Source organism: Primulina huaijiensis, unplaced genomic scaffold, assembly GCF_012295235.1.
Source record: "Primulina huaijiensis isolate GDHJ02 unplaced genomic scaffold, ASM1229523v2 scaffold40239, whole genome shotgun sequence".
In the NCBI taxonomy this organism is placed as follows: Eukaryota; Viridiplantae; Streptophyta; class Magnoliopsida; order Lamiales; family Gesneriaceae; genus Primulina; species Primulina huaijiensis.
This window is the reverse complement of record NW_027359504.1, coordinates 97311-112149: the sequence shown is the minus strand read 5'-3', so window position 1 is coordinate 112149 and position 14839 is coordinate 97311. Positions and strand designations below refer to the sequence as shown.

Below are 14839 nucleotides of genomic sequence, written 5' to 3'. Positions count from 1 at the left end.
TAACGAGGAAAACTTATAGGTCATTTTAAAATTGCAATTACTCTGTAAAAAAATTGCAATTACTGCTTTTATTTTTAATTATTAGTTTATAATTAATTATTTGATAAATTATCTAATAAAAATGAAAAATTGTTCACGAAAGTAGACAATATATTTTTCTAATTAATAAAATAAATATTTTTAGAAAACTAACTGAAGAAAAATATTTAAGGAAAAAAGAAGCCGAGAGTCCCATAAAACAAAGAACAATACAATAAGAAAGAAAAATAATAATGTGAAATTCCAAATTCTCCTCTAAAATCGGGTAGCAATTTTTCTACCCGAACCTGAAAATAAAATTTGAACTACCCGACTTTTGGTACCGAACACTAACCAAAATTAGTGCAAAAAAATTTGGCTTTCTCCATGCGTAAAAAACAATGTTTTTCGATCTACCTTCGCAAACATGTATAAAAGCAGAATAATAAATTCAAATATAATTTTCTAACAAAAGCTATAACCTAAACTGCTTATTTTTCATGGCTAAACATGCTAGTCCAACCGACCTAACACATTTTGATGTTTCTATGCTTAAAGACATATATATCATAAGAACTACCAATAATAAGGTACATAAGTTGTGTGTGAAAACTATATGAAACACGTTGTAGAAGACATATTTGAAAATAAAATCTAAGAACGTGATTAACTACTTAACTTGTTTTTTTTTTTAAAAAAAAAGGTACTTAACTTACTTTCATACAATTTTGTTGTTTTATGTTTTTTAGATGTTTTAAATGAAGTATTTAAAAGAGAAAACGAAACAAAATACCATAATTGTAAAGACAATAGATTTTTTTTTTTGAAGGGGTAAAGACAATATTNAAAACGCGTCTTCCATCTTTCCACGCCAACCCACGTTTTTTTTTTTATTATTATTGTTCTCTTCAAATGGTCCCCCTTCCCACTTTTAATATCTTGCCGACAATAAAAACGTGGGGGGAGGTTAAGAAAGTGGGTAGAAAGCTGAAAAAAATCGAACAGTAGAAATTGGATATTAATTTTTTGCTCTTCTTATATCGGTTTTTTTTTTAAATAATAAATAAAATCATGGCATTTTAGGATATGCTCTTAAAATATCAAAATAGTTTGTACGAGACCCTCTTCTATTATAATATAGTATAATCGATTGATCCTCTCAATTTATTAAATGTTATTATAGTTAAATAATTAAATTCTATCACTATTAATTAAATAAATAGACCTTGGAGAAATTAATTTTAATTTGTTTTGATTAAGTTTTTTTGTTTTGCTTAAAATAACCTCACTACTCTAAAGTCACCTCTTAGTTTTAAGGAATAATGATTAACAATTGTTTTGGAAATTCATTTTATTTAATTCTTATAGAAGTATGCAAAGAATCGCGTTTCAAATGTCACGACACGTTTTTAGCCAAGTCATGGATAAGATGGTTCACCTTCTCCGGAACAATTTGTTCCCTCTTATGGCAACGGGTCTCTCTTCCGTATCATCACCCCCGGCGCAATATTCGTTCGGCCCGACCAAAGCCCGCAAGCATCCTGCCGCATACCGGGTCCGCAAGCTATTTCTTCGGCCTGTCAGTAACTCTCTTCAAGCTCAGTTACAATTATCAACTAAGCCACGGCTGTGCTCCGCCTCCGGCGTGGCGGTTGAAGACGGACAGCTGAGTGACGAGTTGTCGATTAGCATTGACGTCCTTCATCGCTTCATTGAGCTCAACTTGGGCAATTGGATTGGCTCTTTTCATGTAACTACTGATTCTTCCTACTAATGTTTTATTGCTTTTTCTAGTCTCGGTGATTAATTAGGGAGGTTTCGATTAGGTTTTATCTGTTGTTCCATTAATATTTTGTGTTCTCTTTATAGTTTCAGTGTGTTAATCGAGCTGTTTGGGAACTTGTTGAGTCGGTATCATTATGCTGTAGCTCCACTCGCAAAAAGCTTGAAATTGTGCTTGAATTCATCAGAATTTTGAACTGGATTGAATCTGATACACCTAAATATTACACTTTTCGAGTGAGTGCCGGCTCCAGCATTAAAAGGAGGAGAGCATGTTGGGCTTTTCTAATTATAGCCTTCATTGAGCTGATCAATCATATTCAATTATTCTTCCTCAGTGTCAACTTGTTGCTTCTCAATTTCTGGGTCCTTGCTGTTAGTTGAAATAGGCTTATGTGAATCAGAATCACTTAGCAATCCTTCCTCTGAGCTTGAATTTCCACAATCCTTCTCCATAGTTATGTTGGTTGCAGATGTGAATCATTCGTGTTTTATGTCCGCTGATTTGGGATCTGGTGTTGGCTTGTTACAGATTTTGGGACAGAAAAGCAAATATTTTTCTGAATTTTTCGATATATGAATTGCTTCTGTGTTTTTTATTTTAATGTAGTTGATCCAATCTAAATGTGTCAAATGATTGTCAAGCACCTAGTGCTCAAATCATATTTTTGGCTAGTAATTTTCCCTCATATTTTTGGCTCAAGTATCATTCGTGTTGTTTTTTAGTTATTTATAGATTGGTATGGGTGTCAATGCTAAATCACGGCAACTCTAAAAAAGATAATTTTGGAAACGAACGTACCCTTGTTGATTCTTGAAGTTGTGACTCCTGAATTTGAAATTCTGTTTGGAAGAGCATTCAAGTTCAATATGTTCATCCTAAATGATGATAATTATTATTTTTTTTTTGAATGGACGATAATTTAAATAAAATGAAAAGATTTTTGGTTGTATTAAGATTGCACAAAGGATGCTGGTATTAACTCTCTTATTGATTTCTTGCAGCAATTTGATTATAATGGGAATTTACTGCATGAAATTAGTACTAGGCTTGCTGTGAGTTCTTACGGTGAAGACGAGCTCCGCAGTTTGATCCAATCGTAAGTGCTTTCAAACTAGAAGACTTGTGGACTGATTTATCTCAATATAATTTGTAGAATCATTGATACATGTTGGGTATTGGTGAATAGATTTTGCATTATTCAAGAATTTAATTATGTAAAATCGTGTTTTTATATTGAGTTGGTTGTTGAACCAAAATCAACCTTCTAAGAAAAACTGATAGTTGGATGTGCAACAAATTCAAATAGTCAGTACATTTTAGTTTGCTAATTTGTTGCAGTTTTTGTATTCTGTAGGATCATATTCTTTTGCTTTCTAGCCTTTATATCTCCCCATTTTGCATCTACTTCCCAATGTTGAACATAAAAATATTTGACGATCTCGTTTGCTTGAAATTTAGCACTTATTATTTAATAGTATTTAAATTTATACAATTCTTTCATGGTGTCATGTTCCATTCACAACTTCTAACAATATATATATTTTTTTTCAAATTGACCTAGGGTCGAATACTATTCTTGTGTTTTTTTACTTGGAATTGCCATGTTTTTTTCCCTCTAATCTTTGTTGGTTGATGTTTTACTGGTGCACTTAATGCAGCTTATTTCCCTCTGGAGTTAGTCTATTGATGTTTTTTTTTTTTTCGGTTTTCAAATTAGGTTGTACATCAAACAACCTCCATTAAGCCCATCAGGCTCTAAAGATGAGCCGGAATGGTTCGAGTACAAAATTAAGGAAACCAACATGTTCACGGTAGACAAATATCAGCAGGCGAGTCTGAGCTAGCTGAAAGCTTAGCAGTTGCAAACTATTGGCAGTTTTTACAGTTGTCTTTTTGATGGTTTTAGTTTTTCATGCATTGACTTTAGTGTGCAGATTGGCTTTTTCCCAAAACAAAAGGCATTTGCTTTGAGATACCAGACAGCTGGAATGTTGGAAACAGTTATACGACAGGGGGTGCTAGGTGAAGATGATACTGGAGAAGAATCCCCTAGGTTCGTTTCTCTTTTGTTGATGAATAATTCTTTTATGAGGAGTTGATGATTCCGAAAAAATGAGAGCGGCTTTTTGATTTTGGAGGTGTGGCATCTAATCATTTTGGTTCCCCTTTATGTCTAAGCATATGCCAATTATGACAAGCATAAGTGTGCCTTAACTGCTATAAGAATCCATTTTGGGTAAACAGGTACACGTGTTCTTTTTTCTTGCTATCAATTATTTACAACTTTAATAGGATCCAGGACCAGATGGACTCAAAAGTATTTGATTTGATTCTATAAAGACATTAGGCATCTATTATCAATTAGAAATCACTCCTTGCTCCATGAGTCCAATATAAATTCCATGGGGTAAATAACATGTACATCCTTCAGTTTTCTGTCTGAAATTCTATGAACTAGTGATGAACTTTCAAATCCGAAATCATTAATTCTTCACTATGTATATCGGTTGTATGGTAGAAGTAATTGACAAGATCTTTGATTTCAGACTTCTATTTCAAATAATAGAACCTATGCGTATTGTTTTATCAGAAGCACTAAATGTTCTTCTCGCTATCCACAAAAAAAAAAGAGTTAAAGTTGTTTTGCTTTGATGTTTCTTGATACTGTAAATACTTTATTGTGCCTATATTGTTAATCTCATGCTCAATTTCTCAAGGCAAACTCTTCTTTCTCGGTCTTGTATTTTTCTGGCAGAAACTTAAAACTTCCTTCTCGACGACCCGCAATTGTATGTGAGAACTGCCTTTTTTCATTGGAACGAAATGCAAGAGTTAGAGCTTTCCATATCATGGATCCAAAAGGGATATTGGATATGCTCATTGTCTTCCTGGAAGAAAGAGACAGCAAAGTGTCTCTTCATCCTACCTTGGATGATTCCAAAGTACCTTATCCTTATATCAACAACAAAATTTCCTTCCCACTCATGAGATATGTGTTACATGATAGTTAACTTTTGGTTCTAGGATAGGATTTCTCCACATTTAGGGACATGGAGAGGTCATTCTGTAACTAAACGAAGTGGTGTTTATGGGTTTACAATTGCTGAAGCCGATACAATTGCAACGCTTGAAATGAACGATGACGGTCAGCTCATTCAGGTTTTTCCAGTTCCTTGCTGTCTTCTACTCGATAAATTTGCGGGATCCCGTGTGCCTGACTTTCTTTACAAAATACTGTAGGAGGATTTTATTATTGATGTAAATATCCTTGATTTTATAAATGGATGCAGGACATTAAATCTAAATCAGATAACAAAGATGCTACCAGTACCGTAAACTGGAAGGGTTCTATCTCTGACAAATTGATCACTTTTGATGGTGGGTACCAGATGACCTTATTGCCAGGAGGAATGTACATGGGATTCCCCACTGATGTGTCAAAGAGTGTGCAAGAATCCAAGTCTTTCCATCTGGAATTATGTTGGCTCGAGTCGCCTGGAACGAGACAGAGATTGGTTCGAACTTATGACATGGAAGGCTTAGCCGTCTCCTCAACATATATTCTTGAAACCAGACAATAATAATAGATTCGGTCCATGTACCTGCAGCTGGACGCGTACGTATTGTCAATTGCAGAAAAGTTAAGCCAAATGGTGAATTCAAGTTCTTGAAGGTAAGTCGGTCAGGCTTTAGAACTAGAGAAGTTATTCAATACAAAATTCAATTTGTTTGATGATTTTTTTGGAGGGTCCAGCAGTCTGTTCAGATTATCTGATAGATTGAACTTATTGTCTTCTTGATTATGAGGAAACTCGTTGAAGGAAAATTTGTTACCGTTTCTATAGAAAGTGCGTATCACTTCAAAAAAAATGCTATCCTCGTAGCAATGACCATGTACTAATCTCTAGATAAGCTCAGTTCAAATTCAAAACAAAGATTAAAAACTGGACAACTCTAGTTTTTTTGATCTAGTTTTTTAGACTTTAATCTTAGACTGTTACGCTTTTCGACTGAACTCGTTGGCTGTGTACTGCAAACAGAAGAAATATTTTCATACACAAAGCAATCAAGCTAAATGTGACAGATGAATGGTTCAGCACGGAAATGTGAATGAATGAGTTATCTTTTTGCCCTCCAAGGATTCTAATCTTTCTTCTCACAATTGCCTTCTAAGGGCTTCTGAGCTAAACGCAAAATCATGCTTTATTCGAGATTACACACGCTCAACGGAATAACAATCAAATCTTCCCAAACAAGATCAATGCTGACCTCTCCACCATTTTTTCTACTTCATAAAAATTTGATCTTTTCATACAAGCAACACGGGTGTCCCAAATTAATCGTTTTTACGACATTCAATTTTAAAAGTAATCGGACGATCTAAAAGATTGAGCTTTGAATCTAAGCAGAAAAGAGAGTAAAATCCATCCAAAGGAAAAAAATAAAAGAAAAACGGAAGGAAAAATATAGGGCAATCCCCTCGCTGTTGGCTGCAAGACTAAAGCAGCAAAGCGGCCATGGAGTCCCCAATAAATTAATGTGCGCCGATCACACTAACGTGCGCCACGATTAAAACCTCTCCCGTGGAATACCACGCCACCCCTTCTCTCGCGGGGGAAGCGCTCGGCCTACGGCGCTGTCTTCTTGCCCTCTGAGGTAAGTGCAAATATATACGCACGCGTTTTGGGAAACCTTAGGGCTTAGTACCCTTTCAAATTCCGGAATTGCCCCCATTTTTTCATGGTTTGGGACATTGATAAAAATGGGAGGTGTACAAATTTTCCGAGAAAATCGACTAGACCGATCAAAATCAGAATTTGGTTCGGCCAGTTTGATCAATCGGTTTTTTAAAAATATATCGGTCAAATTTGTTTAATCGGTTCGGTTTCAGAATGTAAAAAATCGATTAAATCAATATCTTATATGTCTAATAATTATTGGGTCGAATGTTTTACTATTTTTATTTTATTGCATCGGACGCTAAACGTATCTCAAAAAAAAGTTTTGGGCTTTAAACAAAAATCCCAACTTATTATTATAATTATTCCTAACTTATTATTTTATTTTGTTGAATGTTTGAATTTAATAAAATTATATGATGAGTTAAAAAAGTTAAAAACAATTTTTAAAAAAATATAGGTTATCTTGGTTATCGATCTAAATAAATGATATTCTATCGGTTCGGTTTAATCGATTTTAATAGCTAAATCGATCGATTTGGTTGGTCGAAAAAAATATCAATTTGTTCGATTTCAGTGTTTTCAGTTCGGTCCTATGCCCAGCAGAAACAGTATTACCCCTTAAGATCTGTAGTCGCACTTTTGATGTCCACCTAATCAACCAGATCAAACGACATAACTTCAGCAGCTTGATGTACGAGAACTTCCAAATAGGTTATTAATCTCAGTACTACTCTCACTCATACACGCTTAACCCAAACAGTACCATATTTGCAACCAGAGTTGTATTATATGAACGAAAAACAAACCACCTTGATCATTTCATACAAGAGTAGGTCTCATGTGAGACCGTCTCACACAAGTTTTTGCCTTCATACAAAAATATGAACACAATACCAAGTCAAACCCATGTAAAATGCATCTTTCACAAAAAAAACAACTAAACTTTTTTATCTAATGATAAGCATTTTATCCGAACTTTTACAATCCAATGTGAAGTAATTAGATATTTTAAATTATTAGATATTATAAATATATAAATTTATAATTTTTAAATTTAAAAATATAATTTTGTAATTTGTATCACGCACGTTAATCAAAAGCTTCACGCGCTTCCCATTTACATCAATTTGAGAAAAGCAATCTATCGCGTGCATGTGGATCGCTCCGAATCAAAGTTCTTGAATGGTGTAATTTCAATATTTTTAATTGTACTTTCTCATTCTTTCGAAGACCCACCTGCAAATTTGCTATAATTTTCCTGCGCTGCACGTCGTTCTGTTTCTCTGTAAGTTTCTTCATCAATAATATATCGTATTAGGGGTGTTTCTTGTGATATATTACGTAAAATAATCTGATTCTACAAATATAACCTATAGTATTCTGAATGTTTTTTATCTTTAAATGAGTTTTCCTGATTTTGTTATGGGAAAATTGATTCGAGTTGATGGATTACAATTTTGGTTTTTTGGGATTTTTTTTTATTTTCACGATTTGAGCTTGGGATATTGAGTGTAGGGTTCTTTTTTATGTGTATGTACCATTAGGTGTGATGAATTTGTGTTCTTCTTTTAAGATTTTTTAGTTTTCCTTTGGCACGTATTGCGTTTTTTCACTTTATAATTACCTGTTTATTTTTAAATATTCATATATAGTGCTATCTTCCTGAGAAAAACTGGGAAGTGCATCGATTTTGGGAATAGGAAATTAGTCATGTGGATTGTGGACAATATAATTGAAGTTTTAATATTTCTTTTTTGGAAGGAGATTTAGTACTTTCCATCAAATGCTTTTCTTATGTTTTGACTTGCCAAATTGAACAGATGTTTCCCCCGAGCAAATTTATGTCGATGCTATATCTGTAATGTTATGTATGTTAGATATTTACATACTGTTATATTCCTCTATAATTGAATTTTGTTCAGGACTATGGATGGGTCAGTTCCAGATAGCAGGAGTGTGGATTCATTCTTGCGGAACTATAAGCTTGGGAAGACTCTCGGGATCGGGTCATTTGGCAAAGTTAAAATTGCTGACCATGCATTGACAGGGCATAAAGTTGCGATCAAGATCCTTAACCGTAAGAAGATAAAGAATATGGATATGGAAGAAAAAGGTTGGTCAACTCATTTGAAATATTTTGCAAATGCCACATATGAATCATGTAGTGGCATGATATTGATTAGTATTACCGTGTGAAAATTATTCTAAGAGGGCTGATTTTCTGTACATGGTATTCTGATCACTTTTATTTTAACGGAGAGTCAAGCTTCGCTGTTTAACTTTTATGATTTTTTGGAAGACTTGATTTTCTTCTTGCAGTTAGAAGAGAAATCAAAATTTTGAGACTGTTTATGCATCCCCATATTATACGTCTCTATGAGGTTGTAGAGACTCACACTGATATATTCGTGGTGATGGAGTATGTGAAGTCTGGTGAGTTGTTTGATTATATTGTCGAGAAAGGAAGGTTACATGAAGAGGAAGCTCGCAACTTCTTTCAGCAGGTGTGATGCCTGATTTGAGCTTAACTTCTTAGTTTATTTAAGATGGGTATACATATATATCCAAAAACTGTGAGAATGTGCTGATATTACAGATAATCTCTGGAGTTGAGTACTGCCACAGGAATATGGTTGTTCATAGAGATCTGAAACCTGAGAACTTGCTTTTAGATTCCAAGTTCAATGTGAAGATTGCTGATTTTGGATTGAGCAATATCATGCGTGACGGTCATTTTCTGAAGACAAGCTGTGGAAGCCCGAACTATGCTGCTCCAGAGGTACCATATAAAAGTAGCAACAGTGAAATATAAGTCATGCAATAACTCAGTGCTTTACGAGGAACTTGGATTTAGGCTCTTTAAATTTTGAAAATTGGATTTTAAAGGGTTTGGTCTGCATTTTGTCGTAGGTTATCTCTGGTAAATTATATGCTGGGCCTGAAGTCGATGTGTGGAGCTGTGGTGTTATTCTTTATGCACTTCTCTGTGGAACCCTTCCCTTTGATGATGAAAACATTCCCAATCTTTTCAAAAAAATCAAGGTATGTTCAGGTTTACTTATGTCCTCATGTTTGTCATTTTTCTGTTCACTTCATATTCTTTTCATCCTTTACAGAGTTCAGGGATAAATTGTAACGTTCAGATTGTACTTTGAAATACTTCATTTCTATTTCTTGCAATATTAATCCACAGGGAGGGATATATACTCTTCCGAGCCATTTATCTGCTGGCGCAAGAGATCTGATTCCAAAGATGCTTATTGTTGATCCCATGAAGCGAATTACTATTCCTGAGATTCGTGCACACCCCTGGTTCCTAGCACGTCTACCACGCTATTTGGCTGTGCCACCACCAGATTCCATGCAGCAAGCAAAAAAGGTTTCTCGAAATCGCACTGGCATATGCACGTGTAACTTTTTTCATGCGAAATCGCCATTTCATGTGATCAATCGTGGGAAAATTAGAAAATAACTACAAAAACGGAACATCTATTACAGTTCTTTATGGATGCAGGTTTACCTACGTATGTTGCGGTTTTCTTGTGTGAGGCTCTCGTTATTAATTTGGTAGCCATATGCATATTACTTGATCTGATTCTTATGATGCACACGATAATTCACGCTATATGTTTCATGCATTTAAACTGATGAGTAGAACAGCTTTTAATCAATTTAAAAATTGTCACATGCAGATTGAAGAAGATATTATTCAGGAAGTCGTTAAGATGGGATTTGAGAGAAATTCTCTAGTTGATTCGCTTCAGAACAGGGTTCAAAATGAGGTGACTTTTGTGACCGCCATCTTACATATTTATTTGGGATTTTCTCATCTCTTTGATGTATTTTAGGGCACTGTTACATACTTTTTGTTGCTTGACAACCGGTTCCGTGTTGCCAATGGCTACCTTGGAGATGAATTCAAAGAGACCATGGTAAGGTTTTTAATATCATGTTAGTGCATTAATTGCGCTTTCCCTGCATATTTGTAAACAAGGGCAGGTTTGATTTGATATTATATTCTCTCATCCTATTTTTTAGCCACTCCGAGTTCTGTTTTGCCATATCCATTTTCTGAACTACTCTCATTGTTTTGTCTTTTAATATTTGCACATAAATATTTTCTTCTCCTGATTTCAGATATCTGAAAGAATTCCTGTTTCTTCAGGAAACTGGATATAATATCATGAACGTAAGTGATATTGCTGCCCCTTCTGTTGGGCACCGGCTTCCTGGTGCCATTGATTATCAACATTTTGGAGCAAGGCAGTTAGCCATCGATAGAAAATGGGCACTTGGACTCCAGGTTAGTTCTTTCTTTTCTTTGTTCTCAGTTTATTCCCAATGGAGTTGAAATTGGTGTGAAACATTCTCGCCTGCAAAAAAGTAAGATCTCAGGTGGTTCCGATTCAAGGGGCTGGCTCAAATTCTTTGAGCGTGCTTACTTGGAAATAGCAATTGATGAAACTTATGCTGTTATTTTTTTTAAGTTAAAATTTTATCTCTATTTTTCTCTGGAATCTCGTTTGGGAGTTTTCTAGTCTACTTGTTTCATATTTAAAGATCAAAGTTCGTTCGAATTTGGCATGCTCTTATATTGTTTTTTACGGTTTCCCCCAATTCCAGTAAGTTTGTCATGGATGATCATGATATCTTCTACCTTTTTTGATAGTCGCGAGCACATCCTCGTGAGATAATGTCCGAAGTTCTCAAAGCTCTGCAAGAGTTAAATGTTTTCTGGAAAAAGATTGGGCAATATAACATGAAATGCAGATGGATTCATGGCATTCCTGGTGAGGATGAAGGAAACACTGAGAATCCGACACAAGACTATCCTCAGAATGGAGACGAGTCTGTTACCATTAGGCATGATGGAAATTTTAGGCCATCAAATGTGGTCAAGTTTGAAATGCAGGCAATGATCTTTATTTCGTTGTTCATTTTTAATTTTTTTATCGTGGATTTAAGAGAATTGCCTTCTGCAAAAGTAGAAATAACATTTATGAAATAAAGAAACCAGAGGCAAGATTTGCTGATATAAATGTTGAGTGATGCCCCGGAAATTTTATCGCAGAACACAAAAGTAAAGGCGAATAAGAAGAATAAATACATAGAACTGACTCATCTGATTTCATATCTACAGCTTTATAAAACTCGTGAAGACAAATACTTGCTTGATCTGCAGAGAGTTCAAGGGCCACAGTTCCTGTTTCTTGATCTCTGTGCTGCCTTTCTTGCCCAGCTTCGTGTCCTGTGAAGTTGTTACGTTTCCACCTCAAATACTGTTAATCTGTGGGCAATCAGAAGTTGATGCTGTATATATGGTCAGATAAGTGCCGACTCTCTTGCTCGCAGATGAATGCCGTTGGTGCCAACCCGTTTGATTGGTCCCTCATAAGGAGTTGGATTCTACTACGCTTAGACTTGTTAACTTCTCTTTTCCTTTCTAAGTTCCTAGAACGAATCAGGATTTTCTTGAATCTTTGTGTTCTTACAGTTAAAATAAGTCATATGTGGTATGAAATGTGCAAATAATCATTCACGGAGTATCTGATGTAGGTTGTGAACTGTGATATAGATTTTATTGTTCCTAAATTTTATCTGTTGAATAAAATAAGTCTAATTTTCGTTCATACACAGATAGCCAAATAAGAATGGATCATCTCTAGTATTTCAAAATTATGAAAGATTTTTCTCAATAGTCATCTACTATAAGAATACTTGCATATTGTTTCATGGTTAATACAATTGGATTTTTTTCGTATCCAAATACTTGCCATTAATTTTGTTGGTAAAAAAATCTTCTGCAACATTGTCATAGCTAATCATATGCAACTTCTTTTAACTTTCCGATACAAATGTTTAGAGAAAATAGCAACAAACAAATATCAGCAGAATTAAAATGTATAATTGAATCAAAGTTAATTAACAAAGCAAATAGGAGCGAGTTCAATCGAGTTCCACAGCAACAGTTCCCCATCTTGATTCAACAAATCCCCGGAAATCTCATCTTCACCATCCACTTTTTCTTGCTCAATTGTGCTATTTTTAATCTCTTCTTGGCTCAGTTTACAGGCATTTCGAAGCCTGGTGAGCTGATCAGACCTGTCCAAAGAATGTTTCATCTTCAGCTTCAAGCACTCTGTTATCCCATTAAACGCATAGAGTGAAGCAGAAAATTTCCTCTCATAATTCATTCTCCTCATAGCCTCGGTCAGCATCAAGGGCTCGTCTTCTTGATCCATTGGTCTTGAAATCTCCTCGGTAATTTCGAAAGGCGAGTATTCGATGGATCCTATTTCGTCCACAAATTTAAAGTCCATAGGTTCAAAACTGGCAGTGCCGTTTTCTTGAATTTCATTTTCCATTTCCAGTTCTTGCAGGAAATCATCGGATTCATTCTCACTGATTCGATGATGGGTGCTTTCAGTTTGTGTCATGTTTGACTCGAAACTCAAGCAATTGTATCCGTCAGTAGTAATCAAGTTGCTGCGTTCCAGGGCATAATCTTCATCAGAATCGTTGAGGAAATCCGTGAAATGGGATTCTAAGATATCAGGTCCTGCTTCATCCGTGTATTCTAATATTTGTTTTTGATGATCGACAAAAGCCATGGAAGAAGAAGATGATGATGAAGACGAAGAATTCGAATTCCAGCCTGGATTTGAGACATTATTGCTTCTTGCTTTAAGCCTGCTAAGAAGAAGATTTGTGATTTTTGAAGGCAAAGCAGGAGTGGAGGAAGAATTCGGCGAGCGTGGCCAGAAATTTGTTCTTGTATTAGCCCCACGAAGCAAACATGCCGCCTCATCGTAGGCCCTGGCGGCCTCCTCTGCGGTGTCAAATGTGCCTAACCATACTCTAATCTTTTGTATAGTGTCCTTTATCTCCGCCACCCACCGTCCTGATGGCCGCTGCCGAACACCCACAAACCGCTTCTTCCCGTGTTTGACTCCACCTAGCGCAGCCACTGCTCCTGCCTCCTGCACCATATTGTCCCACGAGGCAACATTCGCCTCGTCGGAGTTGATCTTTTCTTGATCATCCACCATTGCACAAGCCTTTCTTTTTCTTGCCATTTCTCTTGGTATTGGTTTTGGGACTCAAGGGGTCACTTGAAACTGGTTAATGAGTGTTTCTTGAACCAATTTGATGTTTGTTAATATGTTAGTTGGTGTGGGGAATGGTTAAAGTATTTATATATATATATGTATCTCTGAAATGGGAAGATTTTGTCAGAGGAGAAAATAAGGCTGAAATGGTCCTCTCTCTTTTCATACTCTTTCGTTTCCAACTATTTTCAACTTATGCAAGACAAATGGAAAATCAATGGATGTTTAGCGTAATGCGTGTGGTTTGACTCGGCCAAAGAGTGAATCCCAAGGTCACAATCCTTGGTGTGAAAGTGACGCTGAGATGTTTATTACATTTACTTTCTTGATTTGTTCTCTTCATATTATATAATCAAAGAAATAAAAAGCTAACAAACAAGAAACCATCAGCTTACTGAAAAAGACTTATAGTGTTAAGGTTATAATAATAATATGTATTAGTTGGTTAACTATTAACCTCAAGAAACTACTAAGAATAATCAAATGAAGAAACCATCAAATTATCATTATTACCGACAAGACGATTATAATCGACGTCTGATTTTTTTTTCTTTTTTGAAATTTATCGACGACAAAAATTTGTTTGAGACGGTCTTACGGGTTGTATTTTGTGAAACAAATCTCTTATTTGAGTCATCCATGAAAAAAGTATTATTTTTTATGCTAAAAATATTACTTTTTATTGTGAATATCGGTAGAGTTGACCCGTCTCACAGATAAAGATTCGTGAGACCGTCTCACAAAAGACCTACTCTTTATCGAGTTTCATTTATTTAAATTATGTGATACAACGCTTACGAATATAAATGACTCGAAATTTATCGGAGTATTGATTAATTGAACCCCTAATATTTATTACACATTATTTCTTGAGTCAAATTTCATGTAGGATATAGACAATAAGCATTTATACAAAGTTGATGTTAACGGACAGAGCAATTTTATTAAGGCAATTGGATGCCTTCACTTTTTAAATTTATATTTCAATGGTCTCGTTACGTCACACCCTAAAGTGTAGATGTTGACATTTTTTTGCACCGTCGGGTGGCTTATAATTTAATTCGTCGTTAAATATTATAATAAAACAATTCCATATGTATAAATGTATATATTTTGTGTGTATATATACAGTTTTTATATATACAGTTTTGATATGCTGCATATCTACCGTGTACACTTATGTGAGCACCGATGAGGTGTCACTTACCTATTGGTTGTGATGAAATATAGAAAATACTTAGTAT

The 14839-nt window shown here is 35.1% G+C and overlaps 3 protein-coding genes across 5 annotated transcripts; 2 read left to right on the top strand and 1 right to left on the bottom strand.

Annotated features, from left to right (window-relative positions):
• The first annotated feature begins 1417 nt into the window (after positions 1-1417).
• LOC140969113 (uncharacterized) lies at positions 1418-6165 on the top strand. The gene is made up of 7 exons (XM_073430333.1): positions 1418-1768; positions 2806-2900; positions 3522-3633; positions 3739-3857; positions 4560-4746; positions 4829-4963; positions 5095-6165. Exons 1-7 carry the CDS (start codon positions 1439-1441, stop codon positions 5383-5385), a joined length of 1269 nt encoding a protein of 422 aa, XP_073286434.1. The 5' UTR covers positions 1418-1438; the 3' UTR covers positions 5386-6165.
• Positions 6166-7581: 1416 nt separating this feature from the next.
• LOC140969112 (SNF1-related protein kinase catalytic subunit alpha KIN10-like) lies at positions 7582-12116 on the top strand. Of its 3 annotated transcripts, none has more exons than XM_073430331.1 (11): positions 7582-7771; positions 8409-8599; positions 8806-8990; positions 9083-9265; positions 9397-9528; positions 9680-9865; positions 10179-10268; positions 10335-10418; positions 10652-10789; positions 11156-11398; positions 11627-12116. In XM_073430331.1, exons 2-11 carry the CDS (start codon positions 8413-8415, stop codon positions 11738-11740), a joined length of 1542 nt encoding a protein of 513 aa, XP_073286432.1. In that variant the 5' UTR covers positions 7582-7771; positions 8409-8412; the 3' UTR covers positions 11741-12116. The 3 variants fall into 3 exon arrangements, 2 of the variants coding, with proteins under 2 accessions (XP_073286432.1, XP_073286433.1); XM_073430332.1 differs by lacking the exon at positions 7582-7771 and adding an exon at positions 8012-8030; XR_012173888.1 differs by lacking the exon at positions 11627-12116 and having other exon boundaries at positions 10624-10789; positions 11156-11393.
• A 160-nt stretch (positions 12117-12276) lies between these two features.
• LOC140969149 (uncharacterized) lies at positions 12277-13728 on the bottom strand. The gene has a single exon (XM_073430414.1). It carries the CDS (start codon positions 13560-13562, stop codon positions 12405-12407), a length of 1158 nt encoding a protein of 385 aa, XP_073286515.1. The 5' UTR covers positions 13563-13728; the 3' UTR covers positions 12277-12404.
• Positions 13729-14839: the final 1111 nt, after the last annotated feature.

What these genes read in the sequence shown, in the direction of transcription:
- LOC140969113 (XM_073430333.1), top strand. Translation starts at nt 1,439, where the DNA reads ATGGATAAGATGGTTCACCTTCTCCGGAACAATTTGTTCCCTCTTATG. An exon ending in ACTGGAGAAGAATCCCCTAG is followed by an intron (nt 3,858 to 4,559) that starts GTTCGTTTCTCT and finishes TTTTTCTGGCAG; the next exon opens with AAACTTAAAACTTCCTTCTC. An exon ending in CTACCTTGGATGATTCCAAA is followed by an intron (nt 4,747 to 4,828) that starts GTACCTTATCCT and finishes TTTTGGTTCTAG; the next exon opens with GATAGGATTTCTCCACATTT.
- LOC140969112 (XM_073430331.1), top strand. Translation starts at nt 8,413, where the DNA reads ATGGATGGGTCAGTTCCAGATAGCAGGAGTGTGGATTCATTCTTGCGG. An exon ending in CCATGCAGCAAGCAAAAAAG is followed by an intron (nt 9,866 to 10,178) that starts GTTTCTCGAAAT and finishes TGTCACATGCAG; the next exon opens with ATTGAAGAAGATATTATTCA. An exon ending in TGGTCAAGTTTGAAATGCAG is followed by an intron (nt 11,399 to 11,626) that starts GCAATGATCTTT and finishes TCATATCTACAG; the next exon opens with CTTTATAAAACTCGTGAAGA.
- LOC140969149 (XM_073430414.1), bottom strand. Translation starts at nt 13,562, where the DNA reads ATGGCAAGAAAAAGAAAGGCTTGTGCAATGGTGGATGATCAAGAAAAG.